This window comes from Grampus griseus, assembly GCF_964374135.1.
Source record: "Grampus griseus genome assembly, chromosome: 14".
In the NCBI taxonomy this organism is placed as follows: Eukaryota; Metazoa; Chordata; class Mammalia; order Artiodactyla; family Delphinidae; genus Grampus; species Grampus griseus.
In genome coordinates, this window is record NC_139008.1 from 87,310,349 (window position 1) to 87,337,308 (window position 26,960).

Consider the following 26,960-nt stretch of genomic DNA (forward strand, 5'->3'; position numbering starts at 1 on the left):
TATAGAAAGTTCCAGAATAGGCAAACTAGGCGGTGCTGTCAGTGTCTGGAGGCAGTTACCCTGGCTGGGGCGGGCGGGGGGAGGGGGTGGCTGAGTGGCGTCAGGGGTGGGGCCATGTTGCTACCTGGCCTGGGTACTGGGCTGTGGGTACAGCTCCATGGAGAGCCTAAAGTGTCCCAGCCCACGACTACAGCGCCGCGTGTGCATGAGGACAGAACCGCAGGGGTTCCGATGTCGAAAAATTAGGAGGAAGCAATGTAGCATGCGTTACTTAGCAACGTGGAAGAAACGGACTGACTCCGGAAAGTAGAAAGAGAAGTGCGCAGGTGGGGCGTGCGATTACGCTTTGTTGTTGCAAGTCTGTTTTCAATATTTGACACTTTCATAAAAATACGTGCATATGATACTCTGATAAAACTTTTAAAGGCCTAGGGAAACGTAACAGTGAGACTAGGTAATACTCTGACGAGAACGACATCACCCATTTTGTCACTTACTGAATAAACGCGTGTGCTTGGTTCTGGGCATTGAACTGACGATTAATATTGCCCAGAACGTTTAGCCTTGGGATTTAATCTTCAACTCTGTGAAGCTGACACAGAAGTTACGGGCTTCCCTGGTGGTGCAGTGGTTAAGAATCTGCCTGCCAACGCAGGGGTCATGGGTTTGATCCCTGGTCTGGGAAGATCCCGCATGCCGCAGAGCAACTAAGCCCGTGCGCCACAACTACTGAGCCCACATGCCACAACTACTGAAGCCCGCGTGCCTCGAGCCCGTGCTCCACAACACGAGAAGCCACCGCAATGAGAAGGCCGCGCACCACAATGAAGAGTAGCCCCCGCTCGCTGCAACTAGAGAAAGCCCACGCGCAACAACAAAGACCCAATACAGCCAAAAATAAATAAACAAATTAAAAAAAAAAAAGAAGCAAGTTACCACAACGATAGCAAATCCCAAGCTTCAGAACCCACGCTGTGTGGACCCCTTCCTAATTCGGGGCCACGAGGTGTTGTGTTTTTGTAAATTATACCGAAAAGCAGCCTTTTGTTTAGACTGCTCTTCCTACTCTGACTCCAGCGCATCACGGTCCCCTTATGTGACCGTGAACATCATTTACAAATAAATTTACATCTCATACCCACAAGGAAAAAGCCTGCAGGAGGAGGATTCTGGAAGAGCCCCCACCCGATGCGAGCTGGCGGTGGCACTGGCGGCGGGTGCCCAGGCTCATCACAGTCTTCTACTTTTGCATGTGTTGGACACCTTTGGAAAGACCTAACCCCACAGTGGGGTCCTGCGGCCCATGCAGGTGAGGGGGCTGGGGCCTTACCAGGAAGAATCGTGCCCGCTCGGCTGTGAGCCGGACGCTGGCCTCCGTGTCCAGGTGGAAGACCGCCAGATGGCGCTGGGCATCCAGGGCGGTGCCCCGGCACAGGGTGCTGGGGGACAGGCAGGGGTGGCCAGTGGGTAGGGCAGCCCTGGAGCCCAGAGCCCTCCACCGGCCCCCGGGCTTAAATCCTCTCCCCACTCCCTACACACCTGTAGGGGCAGGGGTGGAGGGTGAGCGCCCCCTGCTGGGGGGCCCGCTGGGGGGTGTGCACAGCTACGTCCACCTCCTGGCGGGTGTCCTCATTGGTGTACTCCACCACCAGGGCATAGGGGCCTGGCTGCGTCACCGCCACCTGAAGCTGGACGTCCACCTGGGGGGACAGGGCAATGGGAGGCCCCCGCCCCAGCCCCCCACCTAGAGAACAGGACACTTCTGAACACGGCCCTTCCCATCCCCTCCCCGCACAGCCTCGTCCCCCATCTCAGGGCCTGTGTGCCCGCCATCCCTGCTGCCTGGGGCACTCCCACGGCCACTCAGCTTCCAACTTCCACTTGCTCCGAGCCCCCCCGCCCACCCGTGGCCCGCCGGCTTCATCACTGTAGAGTGTCCGGTGCCTGAAGTGAACCAGCAACTTGCCACCTCCTCACAATAAGCTGGAGGGCTGGGCCATCTGCACCCCGTGTACGGATGAGGCCCCGAGGCATCGACTCCCAAGGTCAGAGCCCCAGAAGGCAGCAGGTGCTGGGTCCCCGGCTGTGCCACCCATGCTCTGCCCGCCATCACGCTTGCCCTGCGCCTGGGTCCTGTCACTGCAACGTGGACACCCCCTCCCCGCCAGGCCATGGGCACGTCTCCCCAAGTCTTGACCCCGCCCACCCCTGTGGGGTCCCGGGGGCACGCACATCTGCGCCCTGGCAGGCGACCAGCAGCGGGTGGGCGGGGCTGAGCTGCTCCGTGGGGCAGGGCCGGGGTAAGCTGTTGCCGTGGCGACACAGGGCCTCAGGCCCAGCGGCGGAGGGGAAGCCGTCCAGGGGCAGGTGGGTGTAGAGGAGGCAGCTGGGGGGGGCGCACAGTCTGGTGAGCACGGGACAGGCGGCCTGAGCACAGCAAGGGTCAGGCCCGCCCCCTCCCCCACCGGCCGGCCCTCACTGGTCCCCGGAGCGCTGCGCGTCGGGCTGGAACGTGCAGGGCTCGGTCACCCGCAGCTGCAGGAGGGCCGCCTCGTAGTAGGCGCTGGGCAGCAGAGCCACGTAGTCCTGGGGAGCGGGGGGGAGGTTAGGTGCCGTGGCCCCCGCCCCACGCCCTGCCCCAGCCCGCTCAGCCCCACCTCACCAGGAGCACCCCCTCGGCCTCCACGAGCAGGGCCCAGGCACCGGGGTTCAGCACGAAGGGCTCCCCAAAGCCCCTCTGGGGCACGGTGACGAAGGCAGGCTCCGTGCTGGGCGGGAAGGCCACGGGCTGGCTCTGCTCTGCGCCTGGGGTGGGGACGGCAAGACTCCTGGGCACGGCATGGCCAGCGGGAAGGGCCTGGCCTCCCACCCACGTGCGGGGACGAGGCGGGGCGGGCTGGGGGGAGGCGTGTGTGGGGCTGGGCCCAGGGGTAGCCCCCCCGCACTCACAGTTGGCGCAGGTGGCAAACTTGCCCTGGTCGTGCACGGAGACCCGCCCGCTCACGCTCGAGGGCCCACGGTTGACGTAGCGGAAGACCAGTCGGAAGAGGTCAGGGGAGGCCACGCTCAGCCTTGCCACGATCCTGGGCTGCGGTGGGGAGGGGTGGGCGTGGAACGTCAGGGCTGCTCCTCCCTGGCCATTCCCGGCCCGGCCCTGCAACCTCAGGGGCCTGCCCGCCACTCGGCCAGCCACAGCGGGCGCTCAGCCAGGCCCCAGGATGGGGCAGCACCGCACCCACCTGGATGGGTGCCATCTGCGCGTAGCCCCTCCAGCTGAAGCTCTCAAACTCGAGCGGGTTGAAGCCGAAGCGCACGGCGTGGCCCTCGGGCGTGGCCGCCTCCTCCAGCTCCAGGCGCAGCTGGTGCAGGTCGGGAAGGTAGTGGTCCTGCGCCGGCCTGGCCACGGCAGGGCCGGTCAGGGCAGCTGGCATCCGGTCTGGGCAGGGCGGGCACTGGCCCTGCCCGCTCACCAGGGCCCCCAGGGAGAAGCCCGGGGGACAAGCTGCCGCCCCAGCCCCCTGCCCGCCCGCCCAGCCGGGGCGGGGGCACCCACTTGCTGCAGGTGGGGCCCTGGGTGCTGGGGCGGCACAGGCAGGCGCCTGTCCTCGGCTCACAGCCCTGTCCTAGAGCTCCGCCAACGTCGCACTGGCAGCCTGCGGCGGGAGGGAGCAAGTCAATGTGGCCCGGCCCCCGTCGGCCCCCGCCTGCCCCCGCCAGCCCCCGCCCAGCCTCGGTGCTCCACCCACCCTCCGCCAAGAGCGGCTGGGCTGAGAGACCGCCTCACCTCCCCCAGGGGCTGCCTGCGTCCCTGGACAACAGAGGCTCTGAGTCCAGGGGCAAGGGCCCTGGGATCGGTCAGTGACGCCTGCCGCCAGGGGAAGGGTTGGAAGGGGGAAGCACCGAGGGGCGAAACCTGCCTCCTCGCTCCCACGCCCGGCACGGGTCTGGCCGGCATCTAGAAGCAGCTCGGCAGGTACCACGCCGTGCCCAGGCCCTGGCTGGGCCCCTGCCCCCTCTGCCCCTTCTGGGTCTCATCGTCCCCCAGGATGGGGTCCGAGGGCCGCGTAAGCGGCCGCTTACCACGGCAGCCGAAGTAGTCAGCCTGGTCCAGCCCGAAGAAGCCGTCCTTGCAGGCCGCGCAGGTGTGGCCGCATACATGGGGCTTGCAGAAGCACTGGCCGTTGCCCTGGGGGCCGAGGGAGAAGGTGGGACCAGGCAGGGGAGGGTCCCTACGCGCGGCTCCCACGGCCCCCAATACCTGGGTCCTCAGACTCACCGGCTGGCACTCAGCAACTCCACCCAGTGTGCCCCTGGGGTCACAGCTGCAGCCTGGGGAAGGGGCAGAGTGGGCCTGAGAGCAGAGCAGGGGGCAGGAGGCCCTGAACTCCATCCCCGCCCCAGCTCTGTGGAGTCAGCCCTCCCCCACCCCAGGGGTCTCCCCCAGCACTCCGACACCCACTCCGGGCAGACTCACGGGTGCAGCCCTCAGGGTTGCTAGGACTCAGCCCCCAGAACCCAGGTTTACAGCGATCGCAGCTCGGCCCCTCCACGTGAGTCCGGCACCTACAAGGGATGTGCACCTGGGAGAGGATGAGACTGAGGGTCAGAGTGGGCCCCTGCCCTCCTGCCCGCAAACGCTCAGCCCTGGAGCCCTGTCCCATCTCTGGCACGACCCTGCAGTGAGGACAGAGGAGCGGCCAGGCGAACAAATGGGCTCTGAGGTTGTCATGGCAACCGAGCAGCTGAGGAAGTGATGGTCCCTCTGGAAGTGATGGCCTCGGCCCCAGAGGGCTGACCTGGGCTCACCTCAGGAAGATCATGATCGGCTGGGGCCAGGCCAGCAGGGTGGCAGGAGCCAGCTGTGGAGAGATGCCCAGGCCACCGTCATTACTCAGTCACTGATCCCGACGGCCAAGGGCTTCCCCAGGCCTGGCCAGGACCCGAGGCTCCATGGGAGCCAACACACACGCCTCCCACACATGTGAACAGGCAAGAAACCACGTGTGCCTACATGCCCTGGTCCCCATAGCCGTGAGGGCACGTGCCCTCCCCCACCACACAGCACGTGATCATGAACACGCAATGAGACACACACGACAGGCAAACACATGTGAAGTCATGTGAGCACAAAGCACGTGAACAAGCATGAACAGACACAGCACGTGACCACATGCAAGTAAACAGGCACGTCCAAGAACCATGTGGAGATACGCATGGACATTCACAGCACGTGAACGCACATGCACGACACACGGACACTCGTGAACGCAGCACGTGAGCCATATGAACACACGCGAGCGCACACAGAGCACAGGGACGGTCATGGGAACATGCAGCACATGACACGCACAGCACCCAACACACACACACACACACACACACACACACACACACACACACGGCACCAGCCTCACCTTCGCAATAGGGGAAGTTGTAGGCACCGGGCACACACATGTCACAGCGCAGCCCCGTCACTCGGGGTCGGCAACTGCACTGCCCGCTGTGGGGGTCGCAGGCTGTGTGCAGGGAGCCTTCGGGGGAGCAGTGGCAGGCTGGGGGAGGGGGGAGGAGAGCGGGGTGTGAGTACGCGGTGGGCACACGCCCTCCCCCGCCCCCCTCCCACCAGGGCACTCACGGGCACAGTCGGGGAAGCCGTGGAAGCCTGGGCTGCACTCCTGGCAGGTGGCACCCGCGTAGCTGGGGTGGCAGCGGCACACCCCGCCTGCCCCACACAGCTGGTCCAGGGCACCCCGGGGGTCGCAGGCGCAGGCTGCAGAGGACTCGGGGTCAGGCCCTGGGGACCTGCGGGTGGCCCTCCCACCCCGCCCAGGGCCCCCGAGGCCCTCTGCTCACCGTGGCACTCGGGGTAGCTGTGGTGGCCCGGGCGGCAGCGGTCACAGTGGGGGCCGTCAAACTCCGGTCGGCACGGGCAGCGGCCAGCGTCATCGCAGCCCTCGGGCAGGGTCCCTGTGGGGCTGCAGCCGCACACTGCGGGGCCGAGAGGCACACGGGGCCCTGAGCCAGGCAGGCCGAGACCCCAGCCCCCCTCCCACCCTCCACTGGGGGCGCTGCACTCACGCTGGCAGAGGGGGAAGTGGAAGTAGCCAGGGGCACAGCGGTCGCACGCCGCCCCCTCGAATCCTGCCCGGCACGTGCACTGGCCCGAGTCGCGGTCACAGGTTCCGTCCACCACGCCGGGGCTGGAGCACTGGCAGGCTGCAGGGAGGAGGTGGTCACAGAGGGGCTGGGCTCCTGGGATCCACGAGGGGACGGAGACGGGGACGGAGCTGGACTCACGCTGGCAGCCCGGGCCGTAGAAGCCCGGGGCGCAGAGCTCACAGTGCGTGCCCTGGAAGTTGGGTTTGCACACGCAGCGCCCCACCCGTGGGTCCTTCCGGCAGGCGTTGCCCTGGGTCCCAGCGGCACTGCAGTCACAGTCTGTGGGGGGGTGGGGGGGAGGAGTCTCAGGGGCCCCGTGGACCCCAGCCGCCCCCCCCAAAAAAACCCCTCCCTTCTCCACAAAACTCCTTTCCTTACACTTGACACTGCACTCATGCAAAACAAAAAAGACTTTAAAAATCCCAACAAGGGGGCTTCCCTGGTGGCGCAGTGGTTGAGAGTCCGCCTGCTGATGCAGGGGACACGGGTTCATGCCCTGGTCCGGGAGGATCCCATGTGCCGCGGAGCGGCTGGGCCCGTGAGCCATGGCCACTGAGCCTGCGCGTCCGGAGCCTGTGCTCCGCAACGGGAGAGGCCACAGCAGTGAGAGGCCCGCGTACCGCAAAAAAAATAAATTAATTAATTAATAAATCCCAACAAGGGAAAGCTGATATTTTGGGAAAACAGTGGCCTGAGGTGAAATCAGGACCACTACACATAATTAGTTGTGTATAATGTAGAAACCAAGTCAACTGCAGGCATTGACACAACCAGAGAAAATGCAAAAACAAAATCATAACAAAGTGAAAAGAAAATTCTACTCTTCATAAATAATTCTGGGGATTAGAAATAAAAAAGAAAAAGTGTGCTAAATGTCTTAACTGATGCACAAAAAGGGGGTAATACTATTTAATTTTTGTTACTGACATGGAATAATGGTTCAGTATTTGTCAAAGCATAAGGGTAACCTCGGGCCAGACCAGAAGACAGAAACAGAACTCGCAAACCCTTGGAGAAGAAAACACAAACCAACAAAACACGTTTTGTTGGTCAATCCAGCAAAAGTCGGGAAAGGGAAAATTTAAGCAGGATGAGAGAAATACAACTGGGGCAGGTGTGACCCAAATTGACAGCAGCCACAGTCCCTCTGCTGGGCCACATCTCCTCTCACAAGATAAACCCAAAGGCATCGGCTGGACTCTTGAAGGAGAATCCAGTCATGTCCTTCTGAAAGAATGCACCTTGAACCAAGGATCTGGACAGGAAACAAAGAGCTTCCAGAAGGGAGAGTGGGTGGCACAGACACAGAGAAGGGGAGCATGGAGCGTGGTGAGCCGAAGGCACAAGCATTCGTGGAGACAAAGAGGGATGTTGTTTGTTGAGAAAAAGGACTTGCCTCAAGAGATGCAGCATACGCAAAGCTCGAAAAGCAGGATACATATGGTCCAGGGGTGCTGAAAACTAAAACTATTGTAGTTGGAGGAGAATTTGGCAAAACCATTGTCATAGAGAGAAAAACTGAATATACTGTTCCCAGAATGTGACAAAAATTAACAGCAGAGTGGATTTGGACTTGCCTGGTGGTGCAGTGGTTAAGAAACCACCTGCCAGTGCAGGGGACATGGGTTCAATCCCTGGTCTGGGAAGATCCCACATGCCGTAGAGCAACTAAGCCCATGCGCCACAACTACTGAGCCTGCGGCTCTAGAGCCCGAGTGCTGAAACTACTGAGCCTGCGTGCTGCAACCACTGAAACCCGTGCGCCTAGGGCCTGTGCTCTGCAACGAGAAGCCACTGCAGTGAGAGAGAAGCCCACGCACCACAACGAAGAGAAGCCCACACGCCGCAACTAGAGAAAGCCCACGCACAGCAATGAAGACCCAACGTGGCCAAAAATACATAAAATTAAAAAAATAATAATTAAAAATAAATAAATAAAATCTGACCATGATGCAGTAAAATTAGGACTGAACCATCAAAATAAGGATGGAATGGAAACCTAACCACCTGAAATGACAAACGCTGCTCTAAACAACTCGGATCAAAAGGAAAATGAAAACTGAAACGATACACTGCTTAGAAATGAACAGCTGTGAGAACCCAGCATATCAACCCTATGGGACAGCTAGCCAAAGCTACCCTCTGAAGCAAATTTATAGCTTTAACCCAGGGTTTCTCAACCTTGGCACCAGTAACATTCTGGCCTGGATAACTCTTTATCGTGCTGATGGGGGCTGTCGTGTGCACTGTAGGATACTTAGCACGATCCCTGGCCCTCACCCACTAGGTGACAGTGGCACCCCCCCAGTTATAACAACCAAAGAAGTCTCCAGACATTTTCCTGCAGAATAAAATCACCCGATTGAGAGAAAATGCTTTAAACCTTTTGTAGATAATTAAGAGAGACTAAAAATAACAATTCAAGAAGCTATAAAAATAATATATAAAAAATGTACAGAAAGACAAATACTGTATGATCTCACTTATATGTAGAATCTTAACCCCCGCACCCCCCCCCCCAAAAAAACCCGCCCACACACACACAGTCGAGTTCATGGATACAGAAAACAGATTGGCAGTTGCCAGAGGTGGGGATTGGGGGTTGGGTGAAATGGGTGAAGGGTGTCATAAGGTGCAAACTTCCAGGTATAGAATAAACAAGTCATGGTGATGTAACGCACAGCATGGCGGCAGGAGTTAATAATACTCTGCTGCATAATTGAAAGTTGCTAAGAGATTAGATCTTCAAAGTACTCATCATGAGAAAAAAATGGTAATTATGTGTGGTGACAGACGTTAGCTAGACTTTCTGTGGTGATCATTTCACAATATATAAAAATACAAAATCGTGGTGTTATATACCTGAAACTAATATAATAATGTATGCCAGTTATACTGCAATGAAAAAAAGAAAGATGGTTTTAGTTCAGAATTTTCTACACTAGGACTTCTCTGATGGCACAGTGGTTAAGAATCCACCTGCCAATGCAGGGGACACAGGTTGAAGCCCTGGTCCTGGAAGAACCCACATGCTGCGGAGCGACTAAGCCCGTGCACCACAACTACTGAGGCTGTGCCCCCGAGCCCGCGAGCCACATCTACTGAGCCCGCTTACCTAGAGCCAGTGCTCTGCAACAAGAGAAGCCACCACAATGAGAAGCCCGCACACCACAATGCAGAGGAGCCCCCGCTCGCCGCAACTAGAGAAAGCCCGCGCACAGCAACAAAGACCTAACGCAGCCAAAAGATAATTTTTTAAAAAATCTTAAAAAAAATTTTTTTTTTCCGTATTAGGAAATAAAATCTCTCTCCCAAACTAAACAGAGAAAAACTCCAGCAGATGAGTAAGCTGCACTTTGAGAACACCAATAAACTCAACAAACTTCTGCTGGGTGTAATAAAGGTAGGAAAAAAAAGAAAAAGAGAAAATAAACATAGACAAAAGGAATGAAAGGAAATTTAAAAATCATGTACAGAATGTCGTGCATAACTTTATGCCAATACCTTTAAACATCCAAATGACAAACAATTTGCTAACAAAATATAAATAATCAAAACTGACTGGGCTTCCCTGGTGGCGCAGTGGTTGAGAGTCCGCCTGCCAATGTAGGAGACACGGGTTCGAGCCCTGGTCTGGGAAGATCCCACATGCCGCGGAGCAACTAGGCCCGTGTGCCACAACTACTGAGCCTGCGCGTCTGGAGCCTGTGCCCCGCAACGAGAGGCCGCGACAGTGAGAGGCCCGCGCACCGCGATGAAGAGTGGCCCCCGCTTGCCACAACTAGAGAAAGCCCTCGCACAGAAACGAAGACCCAACGCAGCCCTAAATAAATAAATAAAAATTTTAAAACTGACTTACAATGAGATACAAAATAAACACACATAATAAAAGAAAAGAAAACCATCATCTAAGCTCTCCATGGGAAAACAGGTGTCAGGACCAGATGGTTTTTTAAGTAACTTCTAACAAGCTTTTAAGAAATTGATAATTCCTGTGATTTTTTCAAAAAATAAATTTATTTATTTGTTTATTTTTGGTTGCACTGCATCTTCGTTGCTGCACGTGGGCTTTCTCTAGTTGTGGTGAGTGGAGGCTACTCTTTGCTGTGGTGCATGGGCTTCTCATTGTGGTAGCTTCCCTTGTTGCAGAGCACGGGCTCTAGGCACACGGGCTCAGTAGTTGTGGCTCGCGGGCTCTAGAGCGCAGACTCAGTAGTTGTGGTGCACAGGCTCAGTTGCTCCGCGGCATGTGGGATCTTCCCGGACCAGGGCTCGAACCCGTGTCCCTGCATTGGCAGGCTGATTCTCAACCACTGCACCACCAGGGAAGCCTGATAATTCCCGTGATTTTTAATCTGCTCTGGAGCATAACAAAGTATGGATTGTTTTTCAAGTATTCTACAAGATGAATTACAAAACCAAAACAAGATGGTACCAAAAAAACAACAAGGCTTTCACCCAGCCTCACTCACGAATATAGACACAAAACGTTTATGTTCAATGCTGGGTCCACAGTAGGAAGGATATTAGCAGAATTCATCCTACGGTTCACAGATTAAAAGTGAAATGCTGCACCAGCACAATTACTGAGTGCTCACCAAGGGCCAGTGGAGAAAGGAGGGATTTTCAAGTTTATACCAAGGATTGGTGAACTTCAGTCCAAGGTGCCTGTGCCTGGTTTATAAAGTTTTATTGGAACACAGCCATGCCCATTCACTTGCACATGGTCCATGGCCACTTCCAAGCTGCAACATACAACAGCAGAGCTGAAGCTTTGTAACAGGGAACACACGGCGCTCTAAGTCTAAAACATTTACTGTCCGGCCCTTTTCAGAAAAAACCTGCTGACCCCTGCTTTACCCCATGATGAAAAACTAAACATTTAAACGTCAAAAAGAAAACCGCCAAAGAACCAAGAGATATGCAAATAGTTGGGTTTAGGGACCTCCATTGAGATATGACCGAGTCAGACACCAGGAAGAACCAGGTCAACAGATTCAGTGAAAAAAATAACAGGAAGGGCAAATTACCCACTGGGAGGAAAGCACGTGACGCATGAGGAACAGATAATATAGTTAATACAGAAAGAGCTCCTAGCAGCAAACCAGTGAGAAGAAAACTGAGCCACAACCTCGGATGGGAAATTCACAAGTGAAAGCAACAGGAGTCACGAAACGCAAGAGAAGATTCAACCTTGGACCTCCCTGGCGGTCCAGTGGTTAAGACTGTGCTTCCACTGCAGGGGGCGCGGGTTTGGTCCCTGGTCGAGGAAGTTCTCTACATGCCGTGTGGTGCGGCCGAAAAAAATATATATATAAATAAACAAACAAAATGTATTTGTAAGTAAATACTTACATGTTAAAAAAAAAAGAGAAAGATTCAACCTTGCAAACGAGGCAAAGAAACGCAGCCAAAACCAAGGAAATACCAAATGCCATCTGATCTAAGACACAACCAATTACAGGACGCACCACGATTTTGTACTGCTGTGAAAGGAAGACGCCGGCCAATTAGACATCAGTAAGCCGTCAACTGAAAGGCGCATCCCAATTCCAGGAAAACCGAAAAGTGGGGAAGTGAACCAATGAGAAGATTTCTGCGATAATGAATGTTGCCGGGTAGCGACAGCAACGCCCAACACACATGACGCGGCTGTTGCCATTCCACCTGGTAGACGATTTTATGTCAGGAGAGCGGTTTGGCAACCTGTGGCCAAGAAGGTCCCTGAACATGCACGTCTAGTGACCCAGAGCCTTCTTCCAGGAAAGCGTGCTACAGAAGTAGTTAAGAATTCATGGAAAGCTTTAGTCGCAAGGAGGTTTACTGTAGTGTTATTTTTATAAAATCTGGAAAGAACCTAAATTTCCAAGAATGGAGAGCAGGTTAAGCAAGAGCCACATCTGTCTGCACAACGTGGGACACGAAAGGACGTGTTTACAGGATGGCGTGGGCGGGAGACGCGATTACACAACAGCGCGCACGGCGCACACGGGTGTTTATAAACACAGCGCGCACGCAGAGGGAGGAGGGCTTGTTTGCAGGAGATGCGATTCTGCATACCTCTCTTCTCTAGCATTCCGCCCACCTGTATTTTTCACGGTTTTCTAGCACAAATACGTAATATTTGCATGAAATGAAAAGCCGCAGAGACATGGTGAACAGAACGGAAATACCTGCTCTCCGGGGGCCTGGGTGTGGCCCCTCCTGCCCCACGGCTCCGGTGGGGCCCAGGGCAGGATGGAGACCTCGGGGGACACTTACGCACAATCTGTCCGGCCGGCAGCACCTGCTCCCCCGTGTCATTGTGAGAGAAGGACGGCACCGCTGAGGAAGGAGACAGCAAGTGTCAGCCAGGCTGGCTCAGTGCCCGGCCACCCGTGTCTCTCGGCATCACTGGAGATACAGGCAGGACGAAAGAGTCCCCCCTGGGGTCCCCCGCCCGGCTCCAAGCCCAGCAGGCGGGGATGCTCAGGGGCTCAGGGCCTGCCCCCGCCCCCAGGCCGCGCCCTCACGGTGGCAGCGCGGGAAGCCGCCGAAGCCCTCGGCACACGCATCGCATCGCGCCCCCGTGAAGTTCGGCCGGCAGTAGCAGCGGCCCGTCAGGTCCTCGCACGTCCCGTCCGTGAAGTCCGACTCGCAGTCACAGCCTGGGCGGGGGGCGGGAAGTCAGGGGAACCCAAGTCCAGGGCTCGCAGGCCCCGCGAAGGGGCAGCGTCTGCCTCCCCAGCCTGGGAGGTGGGACGAGAGCCGCGAAGGCCCCCAGGACACCCCGACCTGGGCAGACCCTGCTCCTGGACACCCCTTGGAATGCCCCCGCCCAGGCCACCCCACCCGGGCCGCCCCCACTCACGGCGGCAGGCATGGGGTGAGTCGAGCGGGTGGTCTGGGGAGCGGTAGAAGCCGGGCAGGCACTGCTCACAGTTGATGCCGGTGGTGTGATGCTGTGGAGGGGCGGGGCCGCTGAGTCCAGGGGCAGCCCCGCCCCCACGAGAGCCTGCCCGCATCCTCAGCCCCACGCCTGACCTCACACGGACCCCGCCCACCTGGCAATCGATGCACACGCCCCCGCCCCGGTAGACGCGGTCCTGGTTCTGGCTGGCGTTGCTCCGGTCCACCTCAGGGTCGTAGTAGCAGTCGTGGGCGTGGCCATGGCAGTTGCAGGCTGGAGAGTGGGGGCCCAGCTGTCAGCACGCCTCCGTGACCCCGCCCGACTGGGACCCCTGGGGCACGTCCCGCAAGCCACGGGTGACCCCAAACGTGGCCTGGCTCAGGGGACAGAACGTGCCACGCTGCCCGTGTGCCAACAGCACGCGTGTGGGCGTGTTTAAGCGTGTGTGAACACGTGTGAGCCGTGTACGTATTGTTAGCACATGTGCACACAAACACACAAGTGTGCACAAGCACATGCGTGTATACCTGAGTATCTAGAGTGTACATGTGTGAACGTGTGTGTGTGCGTGTGAGTGTACCGTGTGGGCGTCAGCACATGCAAGAGCCTGTGTGAACGTGTGTGCACACCATGTGCATGTGAGCGCACGTGAGAGCACCGCGCTGGCGTGTGAGCACGTGCGGGGGCACTCACACTGGCACTCGTTGGCGCTGTCCGTGGTTGCCGGCTTCCATGGCTGCTGGTTGAAGCCGGGGCAGCAGCGGTCACAGGAGCTCCCACACGTGTTGTGCTGGCAAGCGCACTGCAGCCTGTGGGGGGCACGCGGGCACAGAAAGCGCTCAGATCCGCCACGGGCCCCCAGGGACACGAGAAAGGCGGGGCTGTGCAGGGCCTTCACGGAGGGTGGGAGCTGGGGCAGGGTGCTGAGTGGTCAGCGCGGGTGGCCCCTGTCCACAGGTCAGCCTGGAGCCCTGGGCCCTTCAGGATTTAGTTCCACCACAGCCAGGACCCGAGGCCAAGTCTGCGGCTCTCCTGGGCCAGCTCTGAGACCCAGGTCTCGCTCAGCAGGCAGCCCTGGACTCAGCCAGACGCCCCCATGTACCCAGGGCACCTCCCCAGGAGCAAGTGGCCAAGAACGGCTTCCTCTTCCATCCGGGGGTGGACACCAGTCAGAGAGCTGGAATCCTGCCTGCTGTCCTGGAGAGCAGCTCCTGTTGGCTCAGTGGGCAGGTGGACAGCTGGCCGCAGCTGAGGACCAAGGTTGCAGCCACCCACTGCACAGAACCCCATCTCCAGCACACACCTCCTCAGCTCAGCCAGGTGGAGAGCAGGAATCACAGCCCCATCCCTGGGCCGTTTGCCCCTCGGTCCTGGGTCAGCACCACAGCTGTGGTGCTGTGCAGGTCCTGAGCAGCCCCCAGGAGCCAGTCCAAGAAGAAGAGACCCAGAGCTCCAAATCATGCTCTAGCCCCTCCCCCACGAGGGGCCGCAGGGCCCTGGGACTCAGCCCCACCGCTCCTTGGTGTTCAGGAAGGAAGCAGGAATAACCTGCCACAGAGAGGTCATCACAGGAAGGGCCAAGGATCTGTGACGAAGAACCTGTGGCCGGGGTTTGGTTTTTCAAGAATCTACGTAGTCAGGGCACCCCTAAACCAAGAAATGAACACAAAAAGTAGGGTGTCTGTCAAAAGCCCTTGAAACACCACGCTGGAGGGATTCTTCCCAATCCAGGGCACACCCCATCACACGGATGAAGCCCCGCTGAAGAACCTGCAGAGAAACAACCCAACAGGGTCACCCGACGCAACCAACAGCAGGGCTGCACCCCGGAGCTTCATTTAATGGAGCAATTGAGTAGAAACCATAAAAAGAGAGTGTTTAAAGATTATAACCAAAAGAACCTAAGACATAATAAAAACCACAATGCTATGAAAAAGAGGCAGATGTGACCAAAGAACCAATCAGAACTTCTATAAATGAAAAATAAAATGACTGAAATTAAAGACTCAAAGGATGGGCTACACAGCGGATCAGACACAGCTGAAGAGAGATTCAATGAACTGAAGAAGCCATCCAGAGAGCAGCTCAGGAGGCAGAGGCGGGAATACAAGAAGTCCCGAGACCCAAGGAAACCACCCACGTTCCCACCTGTATAACAGGAATTCCAGAAAGAGAAAAGAGGGAGCGAGGGGAGAGCTAGAGGGCCAATGGCCAAAAACGGTCCTGAAATAACGAAGACACATATTTTTAAATTCAAAAAGCACAACCCTTGAGCAACAGGAAATACGTCCACTACTCAACAATGCAGAGTAAACCTGCAGAGCACTGAGGCAAGATCACAGGAACACCTAGAAGAGGCATAAAACCCACAGAGGGACAACGGTGCAGATGACAGCAGACTCTCCCAACCACCGGAAGATGCCAAGAGACTGAAATGACATTTCCCAAGTGCTGAGAGACACGGCCAGCCATCAACCAGGAATCCTACAGCCAGCTAAACTATCACCCGAGAGTGAGGGCAGAACAGCCATCCAAGGACTAACAGACTCTCATGGAAAGTACTAAAGGAAAAGGAAACTGAGTCCCCAGGGATGCCCTGGCAGCCAAGGAAGGACAGAGAACAGGAGCTGGCAGTCAAGGTGATGGACCCATTGCTGGGTGCAGATACCGTGCCTGGGGTTAGTGTTCTGGGACCCTGGGTCACCAGGGAGACAACTAGTTAAATCTGCATTTGGCGAGGTCAAGTACGCCTGCTGAAGAGGGAGGGCTACCACTGCAATCGACAGAACTAGAAAAGAAACGTAAGGGTGATCACCAATCGCCAGAGACTGAATGTTCGTGTCCACCCAAAATTCACATGTGAAATCCAACCCTGAAAGCGATGGTGTCTGGAAGCGGGGCCTTCGGGAGGTGATTAGGTCATGAGGGTAGAGCCCTCGTCAATGGGACTAGCATCCTTATAAGAAGACCCCTGAGAGCTCCCTCACCCCTTCCCCACTGTGAGGACACAGCCAGCTATGAAGTAGGCAAGGGGGCCCTCAGCGGCCTCCAGAACCACAAGAAGTAAATCTCTGTTGTTTGCAAGTCGCGCAGCCTCTGGCACCTTGTTAGCCTGACTCAACTAAAACACCCATAGAGACAAAACATGTCACTTCCAAACCAAGGGATGGGGGAGAATGAACAGGGGCTCAGTACAGACTGGGCAGGTAGTCAGCCCTCAGAACGATGGTCAAGGCGACGGAGGTGGGAGAGAGCTTCCGGGGTGGGGGGGCGGAAGCAGAGGGACGGTGACAGGCCAGTGGGTGGGGCAGAGGCGGCAGGGCAGGCTGATACTGCAGGACACTGTGTGTGAGGGGTGTCAGCTTTTGTGGTTCTGGGGGAGGCGCCCCACCCAAGCCCCACCTGTAGGGTGAGCTGAGCTCCGTCAATGCCCAGGTGCAGGCGAGTCAGGGTGGATGCCGACGTCTTCCCAACAGGCAAGGGCAGGCCCACCTCTCCTCTGAGGCCAGTTTGGCCACCCAGCAGGCACCCTTCCCAACCATCACGAGTTCCCACTTGGCACTTAATTTCCCAGAGCAATTAGCTGCGCCCGAGCTCAGTGCTTGAAGCTGCGGGCAGGAACCCACGCCTGGGGCCCGTGCAGAGACTGCACAGGCCAGGCGGGTCCTGAGGGCCTGCCTGAGTCCTCTGGGGAGTGTGATCACACCTCTTCCACCTTCAGACCCATCAGCCACGCCTGGAGAGGTCTGGGGCTCACCTCTTGGTGCAGCTCTGACGGTGAGAGCGGGGGTGAGCTCCTGCCCTGTCTGGGCTTCATTCGCCTCCCCTATCAGTTGGGGTGTGGACACAGCAACAAGACCCCAGCAGAAGTGGGAGCTGCGTGATCTTGAGGCGAGGGAAGCAGCAGGAGAAGCTCGCCCGCTCCCTGCTGGAGGTGCCCCTCGGGGGCGGGGGCTGGGGAGCCTGGTCACGGGCTCCCCATCGCAGGCTCTGCTTCCTCTCCCAGCACCTCCTGTCCAGCCCTGGACCTGCTTTAAGACCCCCAGCGCACTCAGCCCCACCGGGACCTCTGCGCCGGGCACAGACCTGCCCAGAACAGGTGCTCCTGGGGCAGCATGTGTGAGCGCCACACACAGCTGCTGACGGATGGGAGCAAAGAAGCAAAGGAGGAGGGAGGGAGGGAGGAAGGAAGGAAAGCGAGGAGGGAAAAAGGAGGGAGGCAGGAACGAGCAGATGAACAAACCCGGCCGCGAGGCTGCGAGCCAGGAGGAGAGCTGGCTGAGCGCCAGGCTCCAGCTGATAACTGAGCTGCGTGCTCACTGCTGAATGTAGGGCGGCTGGAGCCACTTAGGCACGTAGCATCTAGTGGCAGCTTGTTAAAGATGCAGGTTCGTGGGCCCTGCCTTACTGGCTGACTCTGGGTGGGGCTCAGAGCCCCACTCTGGGTGGGGTCCTCCTCAGATGGGGGTCTCTGGGCTACTCCCTGTCCTGAGCCTTGGCCCCTGCCGGCGATGGGGTGTGATCACGGCTGGGGGCAGCAGGGAGTGTTATCGTTTGTGTTCTCAAGGAAGGCGGGGGAGCTTCCCCTACCCCAGAGAAGAGAACCATGCAGCCTCAGGCGGATTACCTCTCACTGACTCCCCTCCACAGGGCAGGGGGCTTCTGCTGGGGGCAGCTGGGGTGGAGGGGCAGCTGGCTTGCAGGTCCAGGCAAGACTCCGCGTCTGCCGGCAGCAGGGCAAACAGGCCCAAGCCAGGCTCCAGGCACCGCCCTTCCACCTCACAGTGCACACGGGGAAACTGAGGCCGAGCAGTGAGGGGCCAGCGCAGGTCACAAGGGCGGGGGACATGGTGGGCAATGGAACCAGGCCTCCTCTCCTTCAGGCTGGGCAGGGAGCTACAGGTCTCACCTGAAGGGGTCTGTGGGATCTTTAGCGTCGCAGACATCCGCGTGCCCGTGGCAGACACAGCGGCCGCCGATGCTGATGTCCTTGATGCTGTAATAGTACTGCGCCCGCCCGGGGAAGTCAGCGGCCGCCCACACCTGCCCCCAGATCCCAACCCCGCGCCCACGCGGCCCCGCCCACACCAGCCCCCAAAGCCCCGCCTGCCTGCTCACCCTGCGGGTGACTGTGGGGTCCCGCAGTGCCTTGCCCATGAGGTGGCCCAGCAGCGTGTTGGTGCGCAGGAAGCGCAGGCGGATGTTGGTGGCTTTGGTGAAATCACGCAGCAGCGGTGAGTAGGAGAAGTTCATGGCCCCTGGGCGCCCGTTCACCAGGGACACCACGATCTGCGGAGGGGCGCGGGTCAGGCGTGGGCGTGGCTCCGGCAGGGACCGCCCGGCCACACCCCCCTCCCGCGCCGCCCCGCCCACCTCGCCATTCTCCAGGGGCACGATCCGCGAATACTCGGTGCTGCAGATGACGTCGTCGTCCCCGGAGATGCGCTCCAGTGTCCGTGGCCCGAACCGCTCCAGGCAGTCCCTCTTGGAGGCTGCGGAGGGTGAGGGCACAGGGCTCCAGGGAAGCCCTCGGAGGAGGCCCGACGGCAGCGCCCTGCTGCCCTGCGTGCCCGGACTTCCCTGGAGCCTCATGGCCTCAACCGGGAGGCAGCATCCACCACGAGGCGGGAACGCCGCCCACCCTCGAGACCTCGAGGTCTTCAGACTGTGGCACTTGGGAGGCCAGGGGAGCTCCTTAGGAGGGCAAGGCCAGGGCTCAGGCTGCCCCCGCCCCGAGCCCGGATTGCCTTGCCCGTCCCTCTCTCTGCAGAGAACAAGTGTGTCCCCTGGGTGGCCCTTGCCATCCCCATCCTTGGGGGACCATTTCTGACTGTCCTTTATAGGACTGACCGCCCCGCACTCACTCTCGGGCCTTGGAGTTTGGGGGGACACGTGTCTCAGGCCCGCCCAATCGAAGCAGACCCGTCGACATGACTGGTCAGGGTGGCACATGGAACGGCCGGCCAGTGAGCAGGGCTGCAGGGCTCCCGTGCTCTCCTGACCGGGCAGCTAAGCTGGCCGCCTCTGTCACCTCAGGAGCTGCCGGAGCATAAGGCCAGTCCAGAGCGAACCCGGAGATGGCATGAGAGACTCCTGGTACCGAGGGCCCCTGGACCCGGCCATGCCCGTTTCAGGGACACAAGCCACCGAACCCCCACCAGCCTTCGGGACATGCACCCGACAGCCCTGACCCATGCAGAAGCCGGCGTGAGGGCAGGCCTGCTGTCCAGAGACCCTGAGAGAGCGTGCGGCCCACCCCAGGGGACACCCCTGGCCCCGGGAGACTCACAGGCGAAATACTGCCATGGCTGGTAGGTGTGGCCGAAGTCCGTGGACCGTTCCAGCACCCAGAGGTCTGGCCGAGGTGAGTTGGCAAACTTGATGAGCACGTAGGCCACGTGGAAAACCTGCGGGGCAGTAAGTGTACGGACGCCCCTGAGATCCCTTCCATGCCACCTGGGCCCTCCATACCTGGAGGGCCAGCCCCACGCCATGAGGTGGGGCTCACAGTGGACATCTGTGTGTTTGCCCTCAAGGGCCAGGCACACCCAGGTGAGAGGGCCGGCTGGCTCAGGGAACAGCCCCTCGCTCACTGGCCGGCCCCTGGCCACTGAGGCCTGCACCAGGACACAGAGGTGACCGGTGGAACCCAGCATTTCCGGAGGGCTCCCCTCTTGGGCCTGGGGTGCCTTAGGGCCCAGCCCCACCCCAAGAGCTTGGAGAGCCCTGCTGTGAGGCTGCACACAGGTCTGACAGGGGCTGGAGTCAGACGGGGCACACGCGGGCAGCCTGTCTCCTGGGCCTGGGCAGTGGGGCTGGGCAAGGCCGAGGCAGGAGCTCATCCCACTGTCCCCAGAGCTCTGGTGGCCGGCCTGGGATGATGGCCAGACAGTGTCCCAAGCTCTCAGGAGCCTGTCCTCCTCGCACAGTAGGCCGGTGAAACCCTGTCCTGGGATGGGGGCCCCCGTCACGGCCTCACCCTGGTCATCGCCCCCATCATCTTCAGAGCCAACTGAGGACCCGGCCATTTCACCCGCTGACCGGCCTGCAGGGGCAGCCAGCACGGAGCAACCAGGGCCCAGCCTCTGCCTGCCGCTGTCAGGAGCCCCCAGTGGGGAGACAGATGAAAACGGGCCCTCCCAAAGCTGGCGCGGGGAAACCCTGCCAACCCAGCCCCGGCCCGTCGGGGGAGCACCTGGCCAGGGAGCAGGGAGGCTGCTCTTCCAGAGGCGTCCAGAACCCCCCAGGGCCCACCTGCTGCTCTCTCCCTGGGTCTCGGCCTGACCTCACTCCCAGGGAGGGGCCCATCCCTCGTCTCTCTTCTCCTCCTGGCCAGAGGTCAGCATCCCTGGATGTCCCTGTGCCCTGTGCCCCTGGGGGCTTGGCGGGGCCCCTCCTTGGCTAACTGCCCCCTGGCCCTGCAGCCTGGCAGGTCTTAGCCTTGGGGACTCCAGCCCCACCTGGCACAGGCCCGAGGAAAGGGCTCTGGGGCCACTGAGAACAGCCCATGGGCTCAGGCAGAAGCACCTGCCCTGCCTGTGGCCTCGATGATGAGCCACTGAGACCCCCGAGAGGGTGGGCACGTGAGCAGAGCGCACATCGGCTGTGCACCCCCACACACACCTCTGGGGGTAGCGCCCTGGTGCCCACCCAGCCTCAGCTTGCCCTGCGTGGCGACCACGGGGTAGGGATTGTGGTTTCCAGACCTCAACAGCTCTGAGGGCCAGGAAGCCCCTCCCCCATCCCAAAGCCAAAGACGAGACCATCGTCCAGGCTGGTCTCTGTGCGTGAAGTCTGGGCTCCAAGGAAAGCCGGGCAGGGCCAGTGGGAGACCTGGGCACCCACCCTGCACACGGGGAGAGTGGGGGCCCCAGATGAGGGGCAGAGACACAGCTAGTGAGCACGCCATACGTGGACGGCGCCTGTGCCCCCGCTGGAGACCCCCGGCCCACACCCCCATGCCAGACCTGCTCACAGGGGCACCCTGAGGTGGGCTCTGAACTGCCCACTAGCCTTGAGGGCAACGTCACGCCTCCGGCCGCCCGCCGTCCCCTCAACGGGTCCCTGCCCAGCCCAGAGGTTCCCTTCTGGTGTCCACTGCTCTGGACTTCTGCCCCAGACCAGCTGGTCTTCGGTCAGCCAGCCAGGCCCTGAGCCTACGGCCACATGGGGGCAGAGCGGGGAAGCCCTCCAGGGCCGCCCAAGGCGCACAGTCACCCCCTACCCCGGGCCAGCCTGAAGCCGCTGTGACGACCCCCTCGAAGGACAGTGGAGGGAGCATGGACACCTCATGGCCCCATCCCTCAGGAGGCCAGCCTGCTAAGAATCCAGGCGTGGCAGGGTGGGGCGGGGGGGGCAGGGGGCATGAGGTCCTGGGACCCTGAGACACGCCCATTCTGAGTCCTGCCCTTCCCGGAAGGCCTGGAGTTTACAGGGAGGGGCCCAAGTCAGGCCAAGAATGGCCTTTCCCTGGGTGCTGGGGGGGAATGAGGGCCTATTCACCCACTGCCAGGCCTTGAGATCATCTTCCACTTTGCCCTGCCCAGTCAGGGGAGGGGCTCAAGCCTCTGGGGGGATGGACCCTACACCCGGCAGGCAACTTGGCCAACTCTCAGGCATTCCAGGGAGCCCTGGGGATCTCAGATGGCCCCTGTGCCAGGAGGGGTCTTCATGAGAAAGGGGGGCATGGCGGCGTGGGGGGCCTGGGTGTGCAGTGGACGTGGACACAGGCTGCTCTGGGGGCGGCAGCATGGCCCGCATTGAAGGCCCCCAAGGCGATTAAAGCCTCCCGCCGAGCCCCCTGGGGCCCACCCCCGCCTTTCCCTGAGCGAGGCCACCAGGCTGCACCCTCCGCTGGCCAGCTCTGTCCCTCCCCCAGGTCTACGGGCCGGTCGCATTTTTCCCAGCTGAGAGCACTTGCACAAATATTGACTCGGAGATGCTAATCGGGCAGGACACAGGCAGTATGGAAACTTCTGCCCCCAGGCCCGCACGCTGGGTGCGCTCCAAGGAAGACCCTTGCCTTCTGTCCATCTGTCCACCTGGTCATCGGGCTGGCACACAGGGGCCCCGGCCCAGGCTGGAGCGACGGGAAGGCATGCGCTCAGCTCTCCCCACCTGTCCGCAACCTGGTCCTGGTTCCCAGGGCCGCACAGTCGCCCTGGGCGTGACCCGGGAGCGAGAGCGGACCCCCGGCCTCCCTGGACACAGCCCTCCCCATGCCGCCCCTGCCCGCTCGGCTCCACTCGGTGCCAACGCCGGCTGACCCCTCCCGCTGCTACAGAATTCTGTGCAAAAGGAAAAAAAGTCTTTTAAAGCAAAAGCCAAACAAAAGCCTCCGGAGTTATTTTTAAATATCAGGCTCTTCTGGGGCAGGCACGTCTCCAGGACAGCAGCCGGACCCGCCTCTCGGCCACGGCTCCCCTGATGGCCCCCACACGCAGCCTGACCTCGGAGGGCCAGGGCTCGCCAGGAGGGGATCCGCCCCATGACCGCCGCCTGGCGGGGGGGTGGCAGGGGGCTGCAGAGCCCTGCGGCGAGAGCTGGGGGCCCTGGGTGGGTCCCAGGCCTCAGCGGCTAGATGGCCCTGGGTGGGCGTGGGGCAGTGGGACAAGCACAGAGGAAGTCAGAGACCAGGGCTCAGGGTTCAGGCCCTTTCAAAATGCCGTGAAGCCTCTGAAAGTCTTGAAAGGGAAGAGGCCCGCAGAAGCTGGCAGCCACCTGGCAGGGATGCCGCAGAGGCGCCACCCAGAGCCACTCCGCACACGCTGGTGCCCAGGGGCAGAGGTGGAAGGAGGGGAGCGAACACGGGCGGGGCTGGAGTCAGGAAATACAGGGAGAGCTAGAGAGGAAACGGGTGCTGCAGACCCCGTGCGGGTCCCTGTAGCCCCAGGGATGGCGGTGCAGGAGGTGACAGCTGGTCGGCAGCCTCCCGGGTGCAGACACCCACGTCCCAGGGATTGGGCTGGGGCTGGAGCCCCTGGGAGCACAAGGTCATCAGGGCCAGCGCACGCCCCCTCTGCCTTGGCCCATCTTGGGGCTGGGGAGCCCTAGGCCAGGCCCTGTGCCCCTGTCTGGGGCAGGAGGGGCCCAGCCCCCAGCCGCTGGGCCAGGCCGCATGAATCACCCGGCAGCCTGTGACTCAGCCCCGGCCCTGCAGGAAGCCGGGCCCTGTGCCGATTCCCGGGGACGGGCCAGGGTCCCAGGCCGTGGCTGGGCGGCGGCAGGAAGCCCCTCCTAGACGAGGCGTCCGGGCCGGCTCCCCACCCTCCTGGACCCCCCACCCCAGACTGCTGGGCCGGCCCTCGGGGCCCTGTGTGCTGAATCCAGTTGACCCGGCGCACCCAGGTTTGCCCTCTCTGCAGAGACCCCACCTGGAAGCCTCGATAAAGAGGAACGCCGCGGCAGGGGGGCCAGCCGGGCAGGCGTGTCTACTCGGGCCCCCAACTGGGTAAATAAGAATGGCCACCCACACAACGGGAGCCTGAAAACAGGCCACATGTGGATGCAACTCCCGGAGTGGAAGAGCCACTGCTGGAAAGAAAAATAAAACGTTGAAATGTAGAGAGGGCAGGCACAGGCCCCAGGGACCCTGACTGCGGGGCTGGGAGCCCAACACACTGGTGTGTGGAGCAGAGCAGGGGGACTTTCAAGGGCTGGGTGGGGGTGGAAGGGCTCCGACGGCTCTGTAGGAGCTCACCAGCTAGAGTGAAGGGCAAATGCCCATGTGGCCCAGCACCTCAACGGAGCTGGGCCTGGGGGGATTCAGAGACACACACCCCCACCGACCACCCAGGGGCTGTCTTGGGCCCCCTGCCTTGACGGGGGGTTTTTAGGCCCTGCCCCCACCCCATCCTCCCTACAGCCTGGCCCAGGTCAGGCCAGATGGGCAGTCCCAGGCCACAGGAAGTGGACTTTATCCCACGGGGACCCCGACGCACAAACAGTTTAGTCTCAGGTGTGAGCTGTATGGCCAGAAACCAATGCTGTGGCATTTGTTTAAAAGCAGACAGAGGGGGATTCCCTGGTGGCACAGTGGTTAGGAATCCGCCTGCCAATGCAGGGGACACGGGTTCGAGCCCTGGTCCGGGAGAATCCCACATGCCGCGGAGCAACTAAGCCCGTGCGCCACAACTACTGAGCCTGTGTTCTGGAGCCCACGAGCCACAACTACTGAGCCTGCGAGCCACAACTGCTGAGGCCCGTGCGCCTAGAGCCCATGCTCCACAAGAGAGGCCACTGCAACAAGGGGCCCACACACCGCAGCAAAGAGTAGCCTCCGCTCGCCGCAACTAGAGAAAGCCCGCGCAACAAATACCTAACGCAGCCAAAAATACATAAATTAAATTTAAAAGATAAAAAGCAGACAGAGAACAGAAGCCTTGGGGGCCACCAGAGCCTGGGGGAGTCAGTGTGGGGTGGCGGGGGTGTCTGTGTGTGCCCAGCGTGAGCAGACGAGTGTGCCAGGATGGCCAGGGGAGCGAGGACGAACGGCCCCCAGCCCCGGGCACGGGGGGCCCCTCGGCCCCGCATCCTCCGAGCAAAGCGACAAGCAGAGAGAGGCAGGGTCTCGCGGTTCCCACGAGGAGAGGTGGGGCCTGTGCCAGCCGAGGACCCTCGGTGGGGAGGCCATCCCGGACGCCCCGCCCTCTCCTCCGCGGGATCCCAGCTCAAGGGACCACCTCCGGCCCAGCCGCTGCACCTGTCCTGGCTGCCGGGTCCTGCAGCTAGAGCCTAGCCAGCCCAGCCACACTTCCTGCCACTTCCCTCAAGCCACCCGCTGACCCTCCTGGGGCACTGGCCATGTGGCGGAGCGCCCAGCTAGGTCTGGACAGCCAGGCCAGTGACCATGACCTCATAACCCAGAGGACTGGCGGGCACGCCAGGACCAGGAGGCCTGCCCGGGGAGCCCTGAGTGGGCCAGCTTGGAGGGTGTGTGGCCCAGAACCGCGGCGGGCAGGGCGGACCTGCACGGGGCATCCCGGCCGCAAAACGGCCGGCACGTCTGGGACCCTCAGCGTGGCGCCAAGGCCCCAGCAGGTGCTCTCTGCGCCCGCACCTAGAGAAGGGAGCCTGGCCCAGCCAAGCCCGGCCTCTCCTCCACACTGGCTCTGTCTCCCCAGGTGCTGCGTACACCCCCACGCGGTGGGGGGCAGCTGGTGCCCCCCTGCCATCCCCCAGGGAGGGCAGACCCCCGACTTTGGCATTTCTAGAGTTCCCCAACCAACACTTTCTGGCCTCACACCCAACTCCCCCAGCCTACGCTCCACCACCAGCCCAGCCCCGCTCTGCACCTCACCCCCTCCGCCCCCGCTGTACCCCCCAACCTGGTCTCCAGGCCACGCCCCTCCAGCCCCAGCCTCTCAGGGCTGGGATAAGGGGCCACCCCGCCCAGGGCACAAGGAGAAAACACAGCTCACGGTCAGCAGGGGATCTGCATTCCTCACCTGCATCTGGGGAATGAGGGCTGCAGCCCGCAGGTGAGGGGCGGGGGCTGCTGGCGAGAGCCCCTCCCCACGGCCAGGCCAGGAAGCGGGCGTCTGGAGAGGGTGGGGGACGCCCCCCAGGGCCAGCCCTAACCCTGCCCAGCTCCTTAAGACCACCGGGCTATGTGGACGGGTGAGGCTCCGCGACGGGGAGCCTGAGGCGGGCAGGACGCAGGAGAGAAGCAAGAACCCACTGTGCCCCCTGGGAGGACAGGCCAGTGTCCCCTCAGTCACCAGCCGCGCAGACTGCCCGCTCTGGAGAACCCCCTTTCCGAGGCGAGCAGCCCGCAAACCTCAGACCTACAGCTCAGTTCTCTCAGGTCTGAGGGTTCCTGGCTGAGACCCACATGGTGAGCAGGGCAACGGCAAAGGCCTAGACCTCGCCACGCCCTTCCCGCCAGGTCTCTGCTCCTGGGGCCTGGTTCTCCAACTGCAAAATGGGGGAAGAGGGTCCAACGGCCCTCACCCACCCTGGAACAGGGAAGGTCAGAACAGGATGAGGTGTGACCGGAAGACAGAGCGAGCAGGCTTCCGAGGCCCCCCACAGGCAGACGCCGCAGGGACCAGGCCCCACCAGCCCTCTGTCCTCCCCAGGGCAGGAAGTCCTCCTGATGCCCAGGGCCAGCCGCCCCATCACCCCACCCCGCCCTGCCCCGCCCCGCTTTCCCGGGGCATCCGCTCCAGCTCCCAGAACAAAGGCCCCTGGCAGCCACTGCACTGGGAGTGCCCAGCCCCACTGCCCACTCAGCCCGCTTCCTCACAGAAGCCCCAGCCCCACCCCAAAGCAAGGGAGCCCCCAGGGTTGAACCAGCTTAGCCAGGCCCCTCCCACTCGGCCTCTCTCCCCATCTGCCCCAGGGAGTGTGCTCAGAGGGTCCTGCCCTGCCTGGGGACATCCTCAGTCTGACTGCGGGCCCCAGCTGCTGCCTCACCAGACCTGGGGGCACTTGAGGATACAGACCCCGGGGCCCCTGTGAGGGCCAGCCCGGCAAGTCGGGCCCACTCCTCCAAGACGCCTCCCGCCCAGTGCCCCAGCCTATGCCACCTCCGTCCTCCCCTACCGCCTACCCCAAGTGGGGCTCCTCGGCCGACGCAGGACCTGGTCTCTGTCCCCGGCCCCCGTGAGCAGGGCACCCTGAAGGGACCCAGTCGTCGCACAGTGGCCAAGGGAGGAAGGGGCAACAAGCTCCTTTTCCGAAAGGGAAGGCGGTGAACGCGCACGTCTCCCCTGAAATTCCACAGTGGCTCAGAAACGTGCCCCGGAAAGAGCGCTCTCGCCCGCGGAGCTGGAACCTGGGCCCTTCCGCTCCACCCAGCTCTAAAGCACACTGGTGGGCACCCCCCATGCTCACCAGCTCCCACCCCAACCAAGGCTGGCAGCCCCCCGGCCCAACCAAGACGGGGCTTTGGGAAGTCAGTAAAGGGGGA

The 26,960-nt window shown here is 60.9% G+C and overlaps 1 protein-coding gene across 1 annotated transcript in view; it reads right to left on the reverse strand.

Annotated features, from left to right (window-relative positions):
- Nucleotides 1-26,960, reverse strand: part of LAMA5 (laminin subunit alpha 5) — a gene marked incomplete at its 5' end in the record, with an annotated part of 52,435 nt that overhangs the window by 18,862 nt on the left and 6,613 nt on the right. The window contains 26 exons of the mRNA XM_082670510.1: nucleotides 1,331-1,439; nucleotides 1,540-1,700; nucleotides 2,233-2,386; nucleotides 2,480-2,586; nucleotides 2,663-2,805; nucleotides 2,950-3,088; nucleotides 3,240-3,396; nucleotides 3,554-3,653; nucleotides 4,081-4,186; nucleotides 4,277-4,329; nucleotides 4,475-4,580; nucleotides 4,807-4,859; nucleotides 5,415-5,552; nucleotides 5,636-5,770; nucleotides 5,854-5,988; nucleotides 6,079-6,216; nucleotides 6,298-6,438; nucleotides 12,421-12,483; nucleotides 12,672-12,806; nucleotides 13,010-13,100; nucleotides 13,203-13,321; nucleotides 13,742-13,857; nucleotides 17,958-18,055; nucleotides 18,167-18,337; nucleotides 18,422-18,540; nucleotides 19,338-19,455. Of these exons, the coding sequence (XP_082526636.1) occupies nucleotides 1,331-1,439; nucleotides 1,540-1,700; nucleotides 2,233-2,386; nucleotides 2,480-2,586; nucleotides 2,663-2,805; nucleotides 2,950-3,088; nucleotides 3,240-3,396; nucleotides 3,554-3,653; nucleotides 4,081-4,186; nucleotides 4,277-4,329; nucleotides 4,475-4,580; nucleotides 4,807-4,859; nucleotides 5,415-5,552; nucleotides 5,636-5,770; nucleotides 5,854-5,988; nucleotides 6,079-6,216; nucleotides 6,298-6,438; nucleotides 12,421-12,483; nucleotides 12,672-12,806; nucleotides 13,010-13,100; nucleotides 13,203-13,321; nucleotides 13,742-13,857; nucleotides 17,958-18,055; nucleotides 18,167-18,337; nucleotides 18,422-18,540; nucleotides 19,338-19,455 (3,105 nt within the window). The remainder of the gene's footprint in view (nucleotides 1-1,330; nucleotides 1,440-1,539; nucleotides 1,701-2,232; nucleotides 2,387-2,479; nucleotides 2,587-2,662; nucleotides 2,806-2,949; nucleotides 3,089-3,239; nucleotides 3,397-3,553; nucleotides 3,654-4,080; nucleotides 4,187-4,276; nucleotides 4,330-4,474; nucleotides 4,581-4,806; nucleotides 4,860-5,414; nucleotides 5,553-5,635; nucleotides 5,771-5,853; nucleotides 5,989-6,078; nucleotides 6,217-6,297; nucleotides 6,439-12,420; nucleotides 12,484-12,671; nucleotides 12,807-13,009; nucleotides 13,101-13,202; nucleotides 13,322-13,741; nucleotides 13,858-17,957; nucleotides 18,056-18,166; nucleotides 18,338-18,421; nucleotides 18,541-19,337; nucleotides 19,456-26,960) is intronic.